Below are 17206 nucleotides of genomic sequence, written 5' to 3' on the forward strand. Positions count from 1 at the left end.
GTGTGTATTTACTGACATGTATGTGTAACTGATAGATTCACACACACACTACATGTTCATTTAAAAAAAAATGTATGTAAATTGTAAAGTCTTTTGTCTGTAATTATTTTTCATTATGTGTCAGACCCCAGTAGGATTAGCTGTTGCTATTGTCATCGGCTAATGGGGATCCTAATAAATAAAATAAATATACCACGGCTGATAGCTAATCAGCATTCAGGGCTCGAACCACCCAGTTTATAATGCTTGATAACTTGTTACAAGCATGCATGAGACTTTATAATCTCATAACAAGGCTTATAATATGTCCATATTTATTCCATCTTGGTCTTTCTCTCCCTTCCAGAAGCAGAAGTCCATAGCTGGTGCTGTAGCCTTCTGGATGGCCAATGCCTCAGAGCTCCTGAACTTCCTGAAGCAGGACAGAGATCTAAGCCCCATCACACTGCAGGCTCAGGAGAACCTGGCACACCTGGTGCACAAAGCTTTCAAGTAAGACATTACATATAGCACTTCTTATCTCTTCTAATCTAGGTCATTTACTCTGACTTCAGTAAATAAGGATTGTAGCTGCTGTTCTACTGTGAAGACATTAAACTGAGCACATGAGGGATCTCCCCTCATCAGTCCTGATGTTGTACAGTATTGATAAAACCCCCTGCTCCCTGTCTGTCTGTCTTTCTGTCTTTTGTTCCTCAAGGTGTTTGACTCAGTGTCTGCTGGCTGATCTGAGCAGACACTTGCCAGAATTCCTTATTTATCCTGAGGGGAGTCAATCACCTGCAGAAATAGGTACACCATAAATGTTAACCACAACACAATCTAGTTATAACCTCTAACTTTCTCTGTTTTATCCCGCAGCTTCCATATGTTAGTTTTGATTCAGTAGACATAGAACCATCATATTAGCATGAAAATCAACACCAGTGTGCTTATTTTCAATGTTAAAAAAAAAGTTTGTTTTAAAACTTTTAGTCACTCTATCCTCCCTCCACCAGAGGGCGTACTGCAAACCTTGATGGGTGCCATGTCTCTGCTGCGTCGCTGTCGAATCAACGCTGCCCTCACCATCCAGCTGTTCTCCCAACTCTTCCACTCCATCAGCGCCTGGCTCTTCAACAGGTGAGAGAGGACGACATACAGTAGTTGAGGCCTTTAAATCACGTTTTGAAAACCCACCCTTTTAGCCTGGCCTTTAATCACCATTATTTTACACATATTTTGTGTTTCATGTTCTTTTATTAATCTCCTTTATTGCTTTGTCATGTTTTAATCTCCTTGTTTTTCATGATTTTACTGTAAAATGTGTCATTTTAAATGCACTTTAAATAATGTTTGATTTGATTCAACAGGCTGCTGAGCCCCAGCCCCCAGGGAGAGGCCTGCTCCCTGGGCCTTAGGTCCCACTATTGGGGAGCCACCCTCCGCCAGAGGCTTAGCCTGGTGGAGGATTGGGCAGAGAGGCAAGGTCTGGAGCTGGCCGCAGACTGCCACCTCAGCCGCATCATACAGGTAGGTGACTTTATTTTTGTTTATTTGACCAGGTTAGTCAAATGTGTCTAAATTCCTCAAGGTGGGTGTTTTAAAGCTAGTTCCTACGTCACAGTAGGGCTGTTTAAAGGTCCAATGCAGAAGTTTTTTTTATCTCAATATCAAATCATTTCTGGATAACAATTAAGTACTATTTGTTTTTGTCACGGTTGTGTGGAGAGATGGACCAAGGCGCAGCGTGATTAAAGTTCCACATATTTATTTAAGCGAAACTTCCAAACAAAAAGAAACAAACAATGAACCGTAACATCAGAGGTGCTACATGCACTAACTCAAAACAATATCCCACACAGCAGGTGGAAACAGGGAACCCTTAAGTATGATCCCCAATTAGAGACAACGAACCTCAGCTGCCTCTAATTGGGAACCATACCAAGAGCACCAACATAGAAATAATAAACCTAAAACACCCCCTAGTCACGGTTCATCCTTGGGAGCAATTTCCAAACGTCTGAAGGTACCACGTTCATCTGTACAAACAATAGTACGCAAGTATAAACACCATGGGACCACACAGCCGCCATAACGCTCAGGAAGGAGAAGCATTCTGTGTCCTAGAGATGAACGTACTTTAGTGTGAAAAGTGCAAATCAATCCCAGAACAACAGCAAAAGACCCTGTGAAGATGCTGGAGGAAACAGGTACAAAAGTATCTATATCCACAGTAAAACGAGTCCTATATCGACATAACCTGAAAGGCCGCTCAGCAAGGAAGAAGCCACTGCTCCAAAACCGCCATAAAAAAGCCAGACTACGGTTTGCAACTGCACATGGGGACAAAGTTCATACTTTTTGGAGAAATGTCCTCTGGTCTGATGAAACAAAAATAGAACTGTTTGGCCATAATGACCATCGTTATGTTTGGAGGAAGAAGGGGGAGGTTTGCAAGCCAAAGAACACCATCCCAACCGTGAAGCACGGGGTAGCAGCATCAGGTTGTGGGGGTTCTTTGCTGCAGGAGGGACTGGTGCACTTCACAAAATACATTGCATCATGAGGATGGAAAATTATGTGGATATATTGAAGCAACTTCTCAAGACATCAGTCAGGAAGTTAAAGCTTGGTCGCAAAGGGCTCTTCCAAATGGACAATGACCCCAAGCATACTTCCAAAGTTTTGGCAAAATGGCTTAAGGACAACAAAGTCAAGGTATTGGAGTGGCCATCACAAAGCCCTGACCTCAATCCTGTAGAACATTTGTGGGCAGAACTGAAAAAGCGTGTGCGAGCAAAGAGGCCTGCAAACCTGACTCAGTTACACCAGCTCTGTCAGGGGGAATGGGCCAAAATTCACCCAACTTATTGTGGGAAATTTGTGGAAGGCTACCCAAAATGTTTGACCCAAGTTAAACAATTTAAAGGCAATGCTACCAAATACTAATTGAGTGTATGTAAACTTCTGACCCACTGGGAATGTGATGAAAGAAATAAAAGCTGAAATAAATCATTCTCTCTACTATCATTCTGACATTTCACATTCTTAAAATAAAGTGGTGATCCTAACTGACCTAAGACAGGGGAATTTTTACTTTAATTAAATGTCACGAATTGTGAAAAACTGAGTTTAAATGTATTTGCCAAAGTGTATGTATCTTTCAAGGGCATTTTCTCCTACTTGTGTGTTTACAAGTTTAGCAACTTTCAAAGCAGCATAACTTTCCCATGTTTCCCCGGTCAACTACAGTGTGTGATTTACCATAAAGCCAACATTAGAGACGTGCCGTCACAAGCGAAACAGCTGGAGCAAGCACACACATTTTCTTCAGGAAATGTACCTTTTCTAGTTGAGATTTAGAATCTCCTTTTCAAGACCTGTGTTTACCCAACCACTTAACCCATGCCATTTATAAAAATGTGCATCTTATCAGGTTCAAGGTAGTAAAGAGGTGATTTGATTGATGGATATTTTCTAGGTAACAATGCTGTTGACCATGAACAAGTATTCCATGCACGATTCAGAGAACATCCAGAATACCTGCTTCAAGTTAAACTCCTTGCAGCTTCGAACACTGATGACAAGCTACCTCTACGATACCAACGAGCCCCGCATTCCCCCTGTGAGTACTAGCCAAGTCCTTCAATTTGTAATTAATTGTTCGTAAACATTTATGGGCATTTATAAACATTATATGCATTGTAATTTATACTGTGGGTATATATATTTTTATATGTAATTGTTTTTTATATGTATTTTTCTCAAATAAAATCAATCAACATCAAATAAATGATACAGCATTTATAATGGCTTATAAAGTCTAACCAAAAACACAGGTTTTTCAAATATCCTTCATGTCTTCTTCCTCTGCCCTTTCAGGGTGTGATTGACAGGGTGGTGGCAGCTGCAGAGGCCAGTGCTGATGAGTTGTTGCGCAGTGAAGGGCAGGACCTCCAGCTGGAGGAGGGGCCAGACCTCCACCTGCCCTTCCTGCTCCCTGAGGAAGGCTACTCCTGTGACACGGTCAATGGCATCCCGCAGGGCTTCAGAGAGTTCCTGGAACCTATCTGCCGCAAAGGTACTGTAGATACATGCTTTTTAAAAAGAGGTTTGCTGAACTGACTAATTCGTTTCAGTATAAAACAGAGAAGGACTTTTGTGTAAACTGGTATACAACATCTGCCTTGTAAAGGCATTATCCGGGATGGTAAAAGGCTTTATTGTAAGTAAAATGCATGATACACATGACACAAAACAATGCACTCACTGTACAACATGCGTTGTGTGTTGTGTCTGTGAAGAGTTATCTAAATAGGCTGTGCTCTCTCTTCCTATAGGCCTCTGCACTCTGATCTCTCACCCCCACTCTGGTGGCACCTGGACCATCTTCTTCAACAGAGCAAACAATTTCTCTGCACAGGACACAAACCCGGTACACTTATTTTTAAACATATCCATATTTTGCTCTTATTAACCATACTCTTTTCATATACCTCTCGAATACCTCTTTCTTATTGCGATCTCTTCTCTGTTTCTTTCATTTAGCCACTGCATAGAGAACCTGAGGTTGTGACTATTACACTGACGAAACCCATGAACAGTGGAATGGGGGTCAGCATCGTGGCGGCCAAGGTACAAATTCATCCATCCATTTATTCATCCATTTTCCATCCATCCATCCATCCATTCATTCATTCACCCAACAATCAGTGACAATAATCCATCTTTTGCCCCATCTACAGAGAGCAGGACAAGACAACCTTGGGATTTACGTCAAGTCTATCGTCAAAGGAGGACCAGCAGAAATGGTTAGAAAACTAAAGTACAATTCAAATAATGCCTGTTGACTGGATGCAGTATGCAATAACATTTCGAATCATTTGAATGAACAGCATTGGTATCTCATTAAAAATCTTACGTTCCACATGTGTTTCTATGCTGTTGTGTTGGACAGGATTGCAGGTTAACTGCTGGGGACCAGTTGCTGTGTGTGGATGGACACAGTCTCGTGGGCCTCTCACAGGAAAGGTAGATAACATTCTAACGTTCTATGTTCAGATCAGAGTTAAGCAGTTGGAAATCCCGCTCATGATTTCCTTTCCACTAAAACTGCTCATTGCTCATAGGGAAAAAAACTGCTGCTCCAAATTCCCTCCATTCATTAAAATCACAATTGAACCAACACCCATCTATTTTTGTGACTAACTGGACCTACCATTTGGTTTTGAAGTATTGAAACCAAACCATATGGATTTGAATAAAAAGTATTCTATTCATAAACATGAAAAGGTGAATGTAATCATTATAGTCTATAAATTGCACATGTAGGCTGTTACTTATAATTAAATAAAAAAATGACTTATTAGTGCATTTGAATACATTTCTTTTTTTCATAAATAGATTTGGCTCTTCTGATATGCGAGCCGGCTCCCAACGTTCACCTACAAGAGTGAGCACCTCGTTCGCGAATGACCCATCACTACTAGCTAGCACAAACCTCATCACACACATTTTCAAAACGTTATAACAACCCTTCTACACTAAAACAAGTAACATATTAGACAACTGCAACCTGTTAAATGTTACGATCTTGTGGCTAGCAAGTAGCAACTAACGTTAGCTAGCATAGCTACTGTTAGCTAGCATCGTTCAGCCCAATCTAGCCAGCTTATAACTTTAGCTTTCTTGCTATCAACTCGAAATCAGCTAGCTAATCAAATGCATGTTTTAGTTTGAGTCCCCGAGCTGACAAGGTAAACATCTGTTGTTCTGCCCCTGAACAAGGCAGTTAACCCACTGTTCCTAGGCTGTCATTGTAAATAAGAATTTGTTCTTAACTGGGTTGCCTGCTACAACCCCCCCCCCCCCCCCAAAAAAGTATGTGAGTCCCCCATGCATTCTAGCTAGCTACTACTGTACTACCCATGTTCACTTCTGGCAAGCTTCCTCCCTGGCCCCGAATTTTAGCAATGCATGAACATGAAGTACCCTTAAAACTAATAGATCACAGTCGGGCCCAAAAAAGATCCGATTGCAACAAGTATGACCAACAAAACCAAAAGAGATGTATCATCTTTTATCAAGTCAACCTAAAATGTCTCTCTAATGCAATATTAACTCATGTAAAGATAAAGAAAACCGAAAGCATGTACAAAGTGAACTTTATTTTACAGGATGATATAATGCATGAAGCAAACATGGAATGACTATGTGAAATGTGAAGGTGTGGACTCAGTGAAGGTGTATTTCATCCCTCTCTGTATCCTGATGCAGTGGAACAATTCTTGTTCAGACTTACAGTAGCATGATTCTGGTTCTGATTCTGTGCTATGAGTTTTCCAACTTGAGACCCTAAGGAGGGTGAATGACCTGTCGAACTAGTATAAGTCATCACTATGTTGATAGATTGATTGGAAAGAAAAGGCCTACCGTAGGTAGCCTAGCTAGCCAGTGCATTTGTGGCAAACCTTGTATGCCAGTGGTGGACGGCTGGCTTGCGTCTCTTGTCTTTTGTAATCCACAACACCCTCTTGCAGGTACTACCTTCTTCATCTTCTCTGCGTCCTACAGCAGGAAAGGGGGGAGAAGAGAGAGAGCAGGGGAAAAAGGGGGAGGGGTGTTCAAATTTACACGCCGTGCAAGGGGTCGAGATGCCTATGCTGAAGGGCAAGTGGGCAGGCATCGCCACAGACACCTACATGGGCTTCTGTTGTTAAGTTAAACCACCTCAGCTACTTGCAGTACTTGAGGAACACCTACTTGAGGAACGTCTTGTTTCCATTCCATAGACATTCCCACTGCTCTCTCTTTTTTTCTCTCTCTCTCTCTCTGTCACTAGGTCATGCAGTATCATTTGTTTGCATTGGGAAATTACGCAAAATGAACACATTCAAATACCTAGAGCTTTTTGTTTTAAGTTGTGTTTCACTTTGAAGACAATATCTATGAGTGGCAATGGCCCCTAGTAAAGCAGACAGTCGACATGGGCCATAATCTAGTAGGCGATGGCTCCTCATGTTTAATTCTCTCTCTGTCACTCAAGTAATGTAGCCTGATACCACTTTTGAACATTATGTGCTCATATAGTGATCTCATCTTCTTTCACAAAAGAATGCAGTTCTCCAAGCTTGCTGAAACTCTCCCGAAAGGCAGGTTTTCATTTTGAGCCCTGACCCCTACGGAGAGATACTGTTGTTAAACTGCTCACTGTGATTAAATTCCCATCCTTATTCAGAGCAAATGTATATAGTCGGTTAACAGTATAAAGATATTAAGGCACATTTGATTACTATGCTAGTAGTTTTTGCATAAGAAAATGTTATGTGTGGGATCCCATAGTTGAATCCAGTAAAAGTACTTTCTATAGTGCCTCTTTCATCCCTTATGCTGCCTGTCACCCAGTCATTTATGATGCTGTACTATCACTTTATTAAGGCTACTCAATGTCTTACAGGCCTATCATTCAAACATTTAATGCAAAAAAACACTTCTTACTCATTACATTTGTACAAATACAAAGCTTTCAATCAATCATTCGCTAGTGTGTCCATCACTATAATTTCCATTCCGACGTTACATGTATCCGTCACAGTCATTCTATACCATCGAAGTACAGTTCTAGGCATAGCTGCGGGAAGTAGGGGTGATCACCCCCTGAGAAATCAGATAAAAAAAGAATATATATGTAAAAAAAATGTTTTAAACAAAATCACAAAAGTACACTAGTCCTGTGTTAGCGGACGATATAGCGGTCTGTAGCACAGGATTTTTTTTGTCTTCTGTCCACCAGAGCCTTTAGCAGGGACACAACTGTCAGAATTGGAGGCTGTTTCCTGAAGACTATAACTACCTAACTAGCTTGTGAATTAGGTTTTCTCCAAAGCATTTTGGCAAGACCGCTAAAACATCCTCCCCTCACACAAAGACTCGAAATGCTTCAAGTTGCTCCTATTTTAATTCAATTCCTAAATTGGCCTTTACTATGTGGCAGTGTCGTCTCTCTCTTCTTTTCAGAAAGCATCACTGAGTTTTTCTCCCCCCACTTTTAGTTAGCTAGGCTAGCTAGCCAGCTAGTCTAACTTTAGCTTGGCTTGTTTACCTCTCTAGTGGGGGAGTAGCAAATTGACGAGGAAGCTCATGCAAAAAGCGTGCATTGGAGAACCAATCAAAAAGTCGCTAAAAGTCCCTCAAATGTTGAGCCAACCTCCCCTTTTAAAAGCCCGAAATACTAGACCAGTGAGTCACAGCGCGCTGTCTAGTCACGTGGGTCGCGTGTCAGCAAGGCTAACTTTCAGGTCCTTTTTTTAGTATGACATTTTTATTTATGAAGGTCCGACAGATAACTATTCTGAAAACAGTTTCTGTTGGAACAATCTGCAATAGTTACATCTGCTCAATGGTCATTTCAAATACGCTGAAAAACAAATAAAGGATTATGCTTTGAACACAGTGATTGATGTGGTCTTGTCTTGATTGTAGGGCAGCAGGCATAATGATGCACACTGGGCCAGTTGTGACTTTACAGGTTGCCAAGCAGGGGGCAACATGCCATGGTCTGGCTGCCCTGCTAGATGAACCACCTTCAGTATCAACTACAGGTACGAGCAGAGCAAAGGCAATATTCTCTCTGCATTGTTATCATTTCCCCCTGAACAGTCCCTCAACAGAGGTCTAATGATCTAAGACCAAAACCAAATTCACATCATTTCATTTCATGGCTTCCTGTTAGTGGTTGTTTTCCAAAAATGAATGGTAAGAATAGTCTTTCTCAATTAATAGTAGACCTACACCTAGATGTTCTAGATCTAACCAACCTTTCTATGATTCTCCCAGCTTTGGATGGTAGTGGCCCCACCAGCAGCAGCCATGCCAAACCGAACGACAAGGCCCTGATCCTGTATGATGGCATGGAGCAGAGCCCTGGGCCCTCAGGACTATGGGGTAATAACTCCTATGGAGGGAACAGGAGACAGAGAGAACAGACCCTGCTGAAGAACAGACAGCTATACCGCTCCAACCCCAACATGATCAGTGAGTCTAACAATAGTGTTCTTTTTGAAAAGTTGACTAACACCCTTTTCACACTATTGCGTCGATCCAAGCCAGTCAAACTGTGCTGGCTCTGATATTTTCGTTTCACATGGTGTTTCTCAGCACAGTCCCAGCAACTATGGTAGGTATAACCGAGCCAGTTCAGTACAGCTTGATTTGGCTTGGCTCAGTTCGGCTAGTATTTTGCAACCCTAGATGCAAGTCACATTATGGTCAATTGAGTTCCAGACAGCCCTCTGGTGGCTGAAATGTGTTAGGACACTTTGAGCCTGGCTCTATAAGCACAGGGCCTCCTTTGAGTAATTAAAAGCAGGGTTGTCAAACTCATTCCACAAAGGGCCAAGTGTCTGTGGGTTTTTGGAGTTTCCTTTCAATTAAGACCTCGACAACAGGTGAGTGGAGTTCCTTACTAAATAGTGACTTTAATTCATCCATCAAGTACAAGGTGGAGTGAAAACCCACATTTTATTTGACCTTGATTTACAAGAACAATGATTTATAAGAACAAATTCTTATTTTCAATGACAGCGGGTTAATTGCCTTGTTCAGCGGCAGAACAACAGATTATTGTCAGCTCGGGGATTCGATCTTGCAACCTTTCGGTTACTATTCCAACGCTTTGACCACTAGGCTATCTGCCGTGCTGTAGAAAACTGCATCCTTCCTTCCTTGTTTCCTGGAGGTAAGCACAGATCTATAGGTGGATAGGGTCAAGCAAAGTTCACCAATCCAACCAATTCAGATCCGTGATTACTTTGAGGAAAGTAAGACGGGAGGAAGCATTTCTGAAGAATTCAAACAGGGCCAGAGTCTTGTTTGAATACTTTTCGGCTCAAGGTTAAAATACTTCTAAAATGCACTCTTCCTCCATCCCTTCCGCTCAGTCAAAAAATCACTGATCTGGCTAGATTGGATAGGTGAAAATAAGGGTTCCACCACACCGCTTCCACCAATCCACTTCATTACTTCAAGGAAGAGAAGGAAAGGATGCATTTTGAAAGTATTCAAACAGGGCACTTATTTGCATCCTTTCTTCCTTCCATCCTTGAAGTAATCACTGATCTTTAAAGACTAGATAGGTGCAGGCAAGGGTTCCATCCCACAGCTTTCACCTTTCCTGTCATGTCTGATCAGTGATCCCAAAGCCACTCCTGCGTTGTCTTGGCTGTGTGCTAAGGGTCGTTGTCCTGTTGGAAGGCGAACCTTTGCCCCAGTCTGAGTTCCTGAGTGAGCTGGAGCAGGTTTTCATCAAGGATTTCTCGAGACATTGCTCCGTTCATCTTTCCCTCAATCCTAGTTTCCCAGTCCCTGCCGCTGAAAAACATCCCCACAGCATGATGCTGCCACCACCATGCTTCACCATAGGTATGGTACGAGGTTTCCTCCAGGCGTGACACTTGGCCTTCAGGTCAAAGAGGACAATCTTGGTTTCATCAGACCAAACAATCTTGTTTAGGTACCTTTTGGCAAAATCCAAGCGGGCTGTCGTACCTTTTACTGAGGAGTGGCCTCCGTCTGGCCACTCTACCATAAAGGCCTGATTGGTGGAGTGCTGCAGAGATGGTTGTCCTTCTGGAAGGTTCTCCTATCTCCACAGAGGAACTCTAGAGCTCTGTCATAGTGACCATCGGGTTCTTGGTCACCTCCATGACCAAGCCCTTTGCCCCCGATTGCTCTAGGAAGACTCTTGGTGGTTCCACACTTTTAAGAATGATGGAGGCCACTGTGTTCTTGGGGACCTTCAATGCTGCAGACATTTTTTGGTACCCTTCCACAAATCTGTGCCTCAGGGGCTCTACGGACAATTCCGTCAACCTCGTGGCTTGGTTTTTGGCTCTGACATGCTGTGGACTTTATATAGACAGGTGTGTGCCTTTCCAAATCATGTCCAATCAATTGAATTTACCACAGGTGGACTCTAATCAAGTTGTAGAAACATCTCAAGGATGATCAATGGAAACAGGATGCACCTGAGCTCAATTTCGAGGGTCTGAATACTTATGTAAATAAGGTATTATTGTTGTTTATTTTTAATAATTTAGCAAACATTTCTAAAAGCCTGTTTTTGCTTTGTCATTATGGGGTATTGATGAGATTTTTATTTTATTTTATCCATTTTTGATTAAGGCTGTACAAAATATGGAAAAAGTCAAGGGGTCTGAATTCTTTCCGAATGCACTGTAGCTCCCAATTTGTGCTTGGCTTACTTTTCACAATGGATTTTTTTTTAGTTTGTATGATATGCCTTTCTGATTATATATATTTTCCTTTAATATAAAACAGCACGGCCACAAACAACGCAATAATTATAAAATAAAAAACAGGTACCAATAAAATATGAAATGTATAATAATAATTTTCTAAAACGTTTTCTCTCTTGCTTCAGGGAATGTGCTTTGATTATGTTTCCCTTGTGCTTTTAATGTGGCATTCTATTTTGAATATTCACAAATACAGTAAGTTAACTTTTTTCCCACAATGCAATGTATTTACGATAATCTACTGTATTCAGTTTATACAGTATGTTACTGTTGAGTAAAAAAGTAATTTACTGTGACAATTACAGGATATTTTTTTTTACAGTGTACTGTGGAATACTATAGTAAATACTACAGTATTATTAGCAAAAAAACACTGTGGTAAATACTGCAGTAATGTCTACAGAAACACTACAGTCCGCAAAACACAACAGTTTTTTTAACTATAGTAAATGCTAAAGTATTTAATTTACATATACCCTGCCCATTTCCCTCCCTCATATTCCAGTTTGTGCCATCCATAAATGAGAAACCTACATGCCAGTATAGATCATATAATTTGTTTGCTAAAGGTTAAATAAAATAGTAGAAGCTCTGGACTTTCTGTTCAGAACCCAGTCCTACCTACAGGTTATGGAAAATGTGCTATTTTAGTATTTCTCCAGTAGGTTTCCTTAAAGGAAAACTAAAACAGTATAGTAAATACTACAGTAATGTCCGCAAAAACACTACAGTAAATACTACAATATACTACAGTCTGCAAAAACACTAAATTAATTACTATAGTATATACCACAGTTTTATACTATAGTTAATTGTAAATACTACAGTACACCACAATACATACTACGGTATTCACTGCAGTGCCTGTGCAGACTTTAAGAGTGTGTATACCATAATACGCTATAGTATTTTTTCATTTGGGAGTAGTGTGAAAAGCCCTTTTTAGAGATGTTTCATGGCAGTTCTGTCATTTTCTTTCTTTCCTCGCTTGTTCTAGGCCCAAAAGAAGCAGAACCAGTTGATCCAGTCATACCAACAGACAGTAAAATCACTGCAGTCTCCACCAGCAACCTGCTGTGCTCTGATGTAAGTAACTTAATAATAATACATGGATTTTATATAGCGCGTTCAAGGACCCAAAGATGCTTAAACAGTGGGTCAATACTTGTAATCCATGGCTTAGTGGGTTTGTCTACATTGTATCTGCAATGGTATAAAAACACACAGTCACCTTAATGTTCCCCCATCAGATGTACCACAGGGAATACCTGACTCTACCAGCCCCTAGGTCTCAGGACAAGAAGACAGTAGCCTTTGAACTCCCACCTCAGGGGCCCAGAGTCTCGTTTAATCTAGATGGACAGATCGCCAACAAGAGGACCTTGATGGTATGTGCAGCTATTATCCTTTATAAAGCAGTACAACCCCCAATATCTTAAACCAACTATTTCAAGTATGGACCATTTCATATATGCAATTGTTACACTTACAATTAATCAAGTTAAATGCCAAATGAAAAATAATTGAATATTTCCTTCCGTAGCGGCAGGCCCTTTCACAGGAGAACCTGTGCATGGAGAATGATCGCCCCCTAGTGGACAATATACACAATGCATGGAACCAGAACCAGCAGGAAAGCTACTACTCCTCTTTTCCTATGAAGCCTAGCATCTCGACCCACGACATACATTACAACCATACTGTCAGCCTCTCCACTAAGACCCAACCGAGCCGCCACAACACAGGGTATGGCTACTGGAGAACTCCTACGTCACACAACCCTTCGTCTGCCATCCAGCCAATACACATAGACATCCCCGCTACACGGCTTTCCAACACCCAGCCGCGCACTCCAATGACTACCTTCCAACAAACTCAGACTTTACTGCCCGCGAAGTTGAACCAGAACCCTGAGGTTAAAGGCCAGGGGCAAGCCCTCCTCAGCAATCAAAAACAGGGGTCTCATTATCAACTGCCAGGCCAGCATCGCCAAGCTACATGTCCTCCTCCATCCTCTGTGTCCATGAGGCAACCTCAGCCCTCACTCTCATCCTCACAGAAGATCCAACAACAAGCCTTGAGGAGGGTGCAACCAGCGATGTCCCAACTGTTCCCAACCCAGTCAAAAGACACATCCCTCCAGAGACCTCCAGCCAAACCACAACCAGGGACCACCCCAGGACATCAGGTACTGTACATCATATTTATATTTATATATTTATTTATATTTATTTTTATATATCATACACATATTTTGTCGTCAAAATGCAACTGTCTTAATACACATGACAGTGAAAACTCAAATGCATGTATGAAGAAGGAATATACAAACAAATAGTGTACACTTCCAGTATAAAATACACAATTAATGCCGAATGTCGAAATCAGGACCAATACTTCAGCATGACTAAAGAGCCGTCATCAGAAGGCAACAAAAGTCTGTCTCCAGACCCATGGAAGAGGGATGAGCGGGAGAAGCAGCAGAAGCAGCAGAGACTACAGGTAACATAATAATAATTAACGTCTTTATTCGAAGTGTCTACTACATCATACTGTACAGTATTGAATTGATTTTGTGTATTTTGTGTTTTTGATGTGTTGCTGACCTCACAAAATGAACTTCCATGTAAATAGAGAAAAACGTAACGTATTGTCCATCAAAATCAACATTTGCTTGTTGCTGGCTGTTCTTACATGGAAATGTGTATTTTTTTGCCGTCTGTTCCTTGATCTAGGTGGTCGACCTGTTGGAACAGGAGATCCAGGATCTGCAGGCTAAAGCCCAGCTCACACCAGAGGAGATCGACAGGCTCCGTAGGCTCAACCTGGAGTGGCAATTTCAACAGAGACTCCAGGAGTTCCAACAGAATGGAAACAATGATGATGATGATGAAGAGGAAGACGATAGAGACACGCCAACAGGAGAAAATGTTCAAGAGTCGAATGAACTCAACGTAAACTTTGATGAGAAGTTCTCGAAAGAGTAAGTTTCAACTTCATTTGAATGTACATTTGTATCCCACAAAAACAGTTTTTTCCCCAACAATGTCCCTGGCTAAACCAAAAGTTAAATTACATAATTTGTTCTGAGAGTAATGCATCATGATGTATAACAGACCATGATATACAGTGTAGTTAACCTATAGGTATTGATCTTCTCAATTACATCCATATGTGTGGGTTATTGATTGGTTGCAGAGGGCAGGAAGAGAACAACTACAAAGGTGATGCAACACCTGAGAATCTCACATTTAAGGAGCGCCAACGTCTCTTCTCCCTGGGATCAAACGCCTCCATCAAAGTCAAAGCCTTGTGAGATGAGGATCCTGAGAAGATGGCCTCACCTCATCGATCAGGGCTCAACCTTTTATAAGCTACAGTAGAAACCAATCAGAAGATATTAGAATTGATATTATAAATCTATATTCTGTAGAAAAATGTGGACTATCTTTGTGATTTCTCTTTTCTCCTAATTGATCTTTACATTTAGACTGTCGAATGCACATTTTCATGTTTTCTGTTATATGTTTACTTGAAATGAAAACTTCGGTAGGTAGATGCTTTTTTACATACATGGATTTTTAAAATAAATTCTGATTTTATTAATCTTTTTGGAAAATGTACAACAGCAGTCATGGTGTACATTACTGATGTACCGTGCATCACATGAGCCTGCTGAGGGGAGATCGGCTCATAATAGTGATTGTAATGGAGAGAATGGAATGGCATCAAACACATGGAAACCATGTGTTCTATGTGTTTGATACCGCTCCACTTATTCAGCTTCAGCCTTTACCACCTCCCAAATTGAGGTGCCACCAACCTCCTGTGCCGTACACCTCCTTTACAACTCAGGACACCCTACTTGTATTAATAGTTCACTAGTTTTAGGGGTGTCTCCTCAAGGGTCCACGTGTACAGTAATCTGAGCCCTTCTGATCTCATTGATGACATCGATGCCTGAGGTTTTCCTGGTCTTTGCCAGCATGGTTCCTGTCCTGCCATGGCCATGCATACAGTAGACAGCTACCTCCTACAGCAGAGAGAAACACATATGGTTGAGTACATAAGTAAACATACAGAAGGCTATGCGTTTATACACATCATTGTTTGAAAATAATTAGCCTGTGTTCACTGTCCAGACCTGTCACGTTGAAATCAGTGGTTAATGTTAATTTAGCTTCATGTGTCAGAAATACGAACCTATTTGATGTATTGAGTGAATAATGGGTTACTGAATACTTTTTAACTGAATCCTCATATCGCCTTTTGCATTTATTCCTCCACAATGGACAGAACACTCTGAATTTTCTCTGGAGTTGGTGGGGTGAGGTTTAGGAGCTTTTCTCACACAAGCACACCAGGTGTCGTATGCAATTGTCCAGTAGGTACAGGTAATGGGAAGTCATTTGAGGGAGTGCCAATCTGGCCAATTTGTTAGGTTCGACCCAGGAAAAATTGGGGGGTGGACTACAGTCAATCTGAAAATAGTGTGAAATGTAGATATTGTTTTACCATTCAATAGTGTTATATATTCACAGCTATAGTGCCTTCAGAAAGTATTCACACCCCTTGACTTTTTCCAAATGTTGTTGTGTTACAGCCTGAATTTAAAATGGATTAAATTGAGATTTTGTGTCACTGGCCTACCAGAATACCCTATAATGTCAAAGGAATTCAGTTTTTCGAAATGTTTACAAAATCATTAAAAGTGAAAAGCTGAAATGTCTTAAGTCAATAAGTATTCAACCCCTTTGTTATGGCAAGCCTAAATAAGTTCAGGAGTACACATCTGCTTAAGTCACATAATAAGTCACTCTGTGTGCAATAATAGTGTTTAACATGATTTTTGAATGACTTCCTCATCTCAATACCCCACAAATACAATTATCTGTAATGTCCCTCTGTTGAGCAGTGAATTTCAAACACAGATTCAACAACCAAGACAAGGGCGGTTTTCCAATGCCTTGCAAAGAAGGGCACCTATTGGTAGACATTGAATATCCCTTTGATCATGGTGAAGTTATTAATTACACTGGATGGTGTATCAATTCACCCAGTCACTACAAAGATACCAGCGTCCTTCCTAACTCAGTTGCCAAAGAAGAAGGAAAGTATCAGGGATTTCACTATGAGGCCGATGGTGACTTTAAAACAGTTACAGAGTTTAATGGCTGTAATAGGAGAAAACTGAGGATGGATCAACAACATTGTAGTTACTCCACAATACAAACCTAAATTACAAAGTGAAATGAAGGAAGTCTGTACAGAATAAAAAATATTCCAAAACATGCATCATGTTTGCAATAAAGCACTAAAGTAAAACTGCAAAAAATATGGCAAAGAAATTAATTTTATATCCTGAATACAACGCGTTATGGTTTGGGAAAATCTAACACAACACATCACTGAGTAGCACTCTTCCGATTTTTAAGCATTGTGGTGGCTGCATCATGTTATGGGTATGCTTGTCATGATCAAGGACTGGGGAGTCTGTATTTCATTTTCAATAAATTTGCAACATTTTCTAAAACATGTTTACACTTTGTCATTGAGTACAGTTACATGATTATTGAGTCAGATTAATTTAATAATGTGATTAAAACGTTTACATGCAAGTTGACATTCACATTTGCAAGTTGAACGACACATCTGAAATCATGCTACCTGATGGCACTCTAATAAATGCAGAAATCGCTAATCAACATAAATGTTCCACCATATTAATTTTGGGAAGCGTAATCTGCCATAATCTGTTTATTATAGAAGTATTAGTGTGCATGTAAACATACTAGGAGTGCACTCCTTGAAGGCTAAGTATGGCATTAGTCATGTAAACACCTTACTCTGCTTATTTTAACTGGCGTAAGGTCATAATCTAAGTGATCATACGCTGATTATAAAATCTT

At 40.8% G+C, this 17206-nt stretch overlaps 1 protein-coding gene across 1 annotated transcript in view; it reads left to right on the forward strand.

Moving 5' to 3' along the window:
- LOC129811973 (afadin-like) overlaps positions 1-16753 on the forward strand; it is a 34417-nt gene extending 17664 nt beyond the window's left edge. Inside the window, exons 8-25 of the mRNA XM_055863795.1 lie at positions 347-492; positions 701-792; positions 999-1122; positions 1353-1512; positions 3464-3607; positions 3865-4063; positions 4323-4417; positions 4531-4617; positions 4728-4793; positions 4940-5013; positions 8464-8582; positions 8818-9015; positions 12295-12383; positions 12548-12685; positions 12841-13485; positions 13686-13799; positions 14033-14280; positions 14496-16753. Coding sequence (XP_055719770.1) covers positions 347-492; positions 701-792; positions 999-1122; positions 1353-1512; positions 3464-3607; positions 3865-4063; positions 4323-4417; positions 4531-4617; positions 4728-4793; positions 4940-5013; positions 8464-8582; positions 8818-9015; positions 12295-12383; positions 12548-12685; positions 12841-13485; positions 13686-13799; positions 14033-14280; positions 14496-14613 — 2856 coding nt within the window. The 3' untranslated portion in view covers positions 14614-16753. The remainder of the gene's footprint in view (positions 1-346; positions 493-700; positions 793-998; positions 1123-1352; positions 1513-3463; positions 3608-3864; positions 4064-4322; positions 4418-4530; positions 4618-4727; positions 4794-4939; positions 5014-8463; positions 8583-8817; positions 9016-12294; positions 12384-12547; positions 12686-12840; positions 13486-13685; positions 13800-14032; positions 14281-14495) is intronic.
- The last annotated feature ends 453 nt before the right edge of the window (positions 16754-17206 follow it).

The sequence above is a fragment of the Salvelinus fontinalis genome, chromosome 15, assembly GCF_029448725.1.
Source record: "Salvelinus fontinalis isolate EN_2023a chromosome 15, ASM2944872v1, whole genome shotgun sequence".
NCBI classification, from domain to species: domain Eukaryota; kingdom Metazoa; phylum Chordata; class Actinopteri; order Salmoniformes; family Salmonidae; genus Salvelinus; species Salvelinus fontinalis.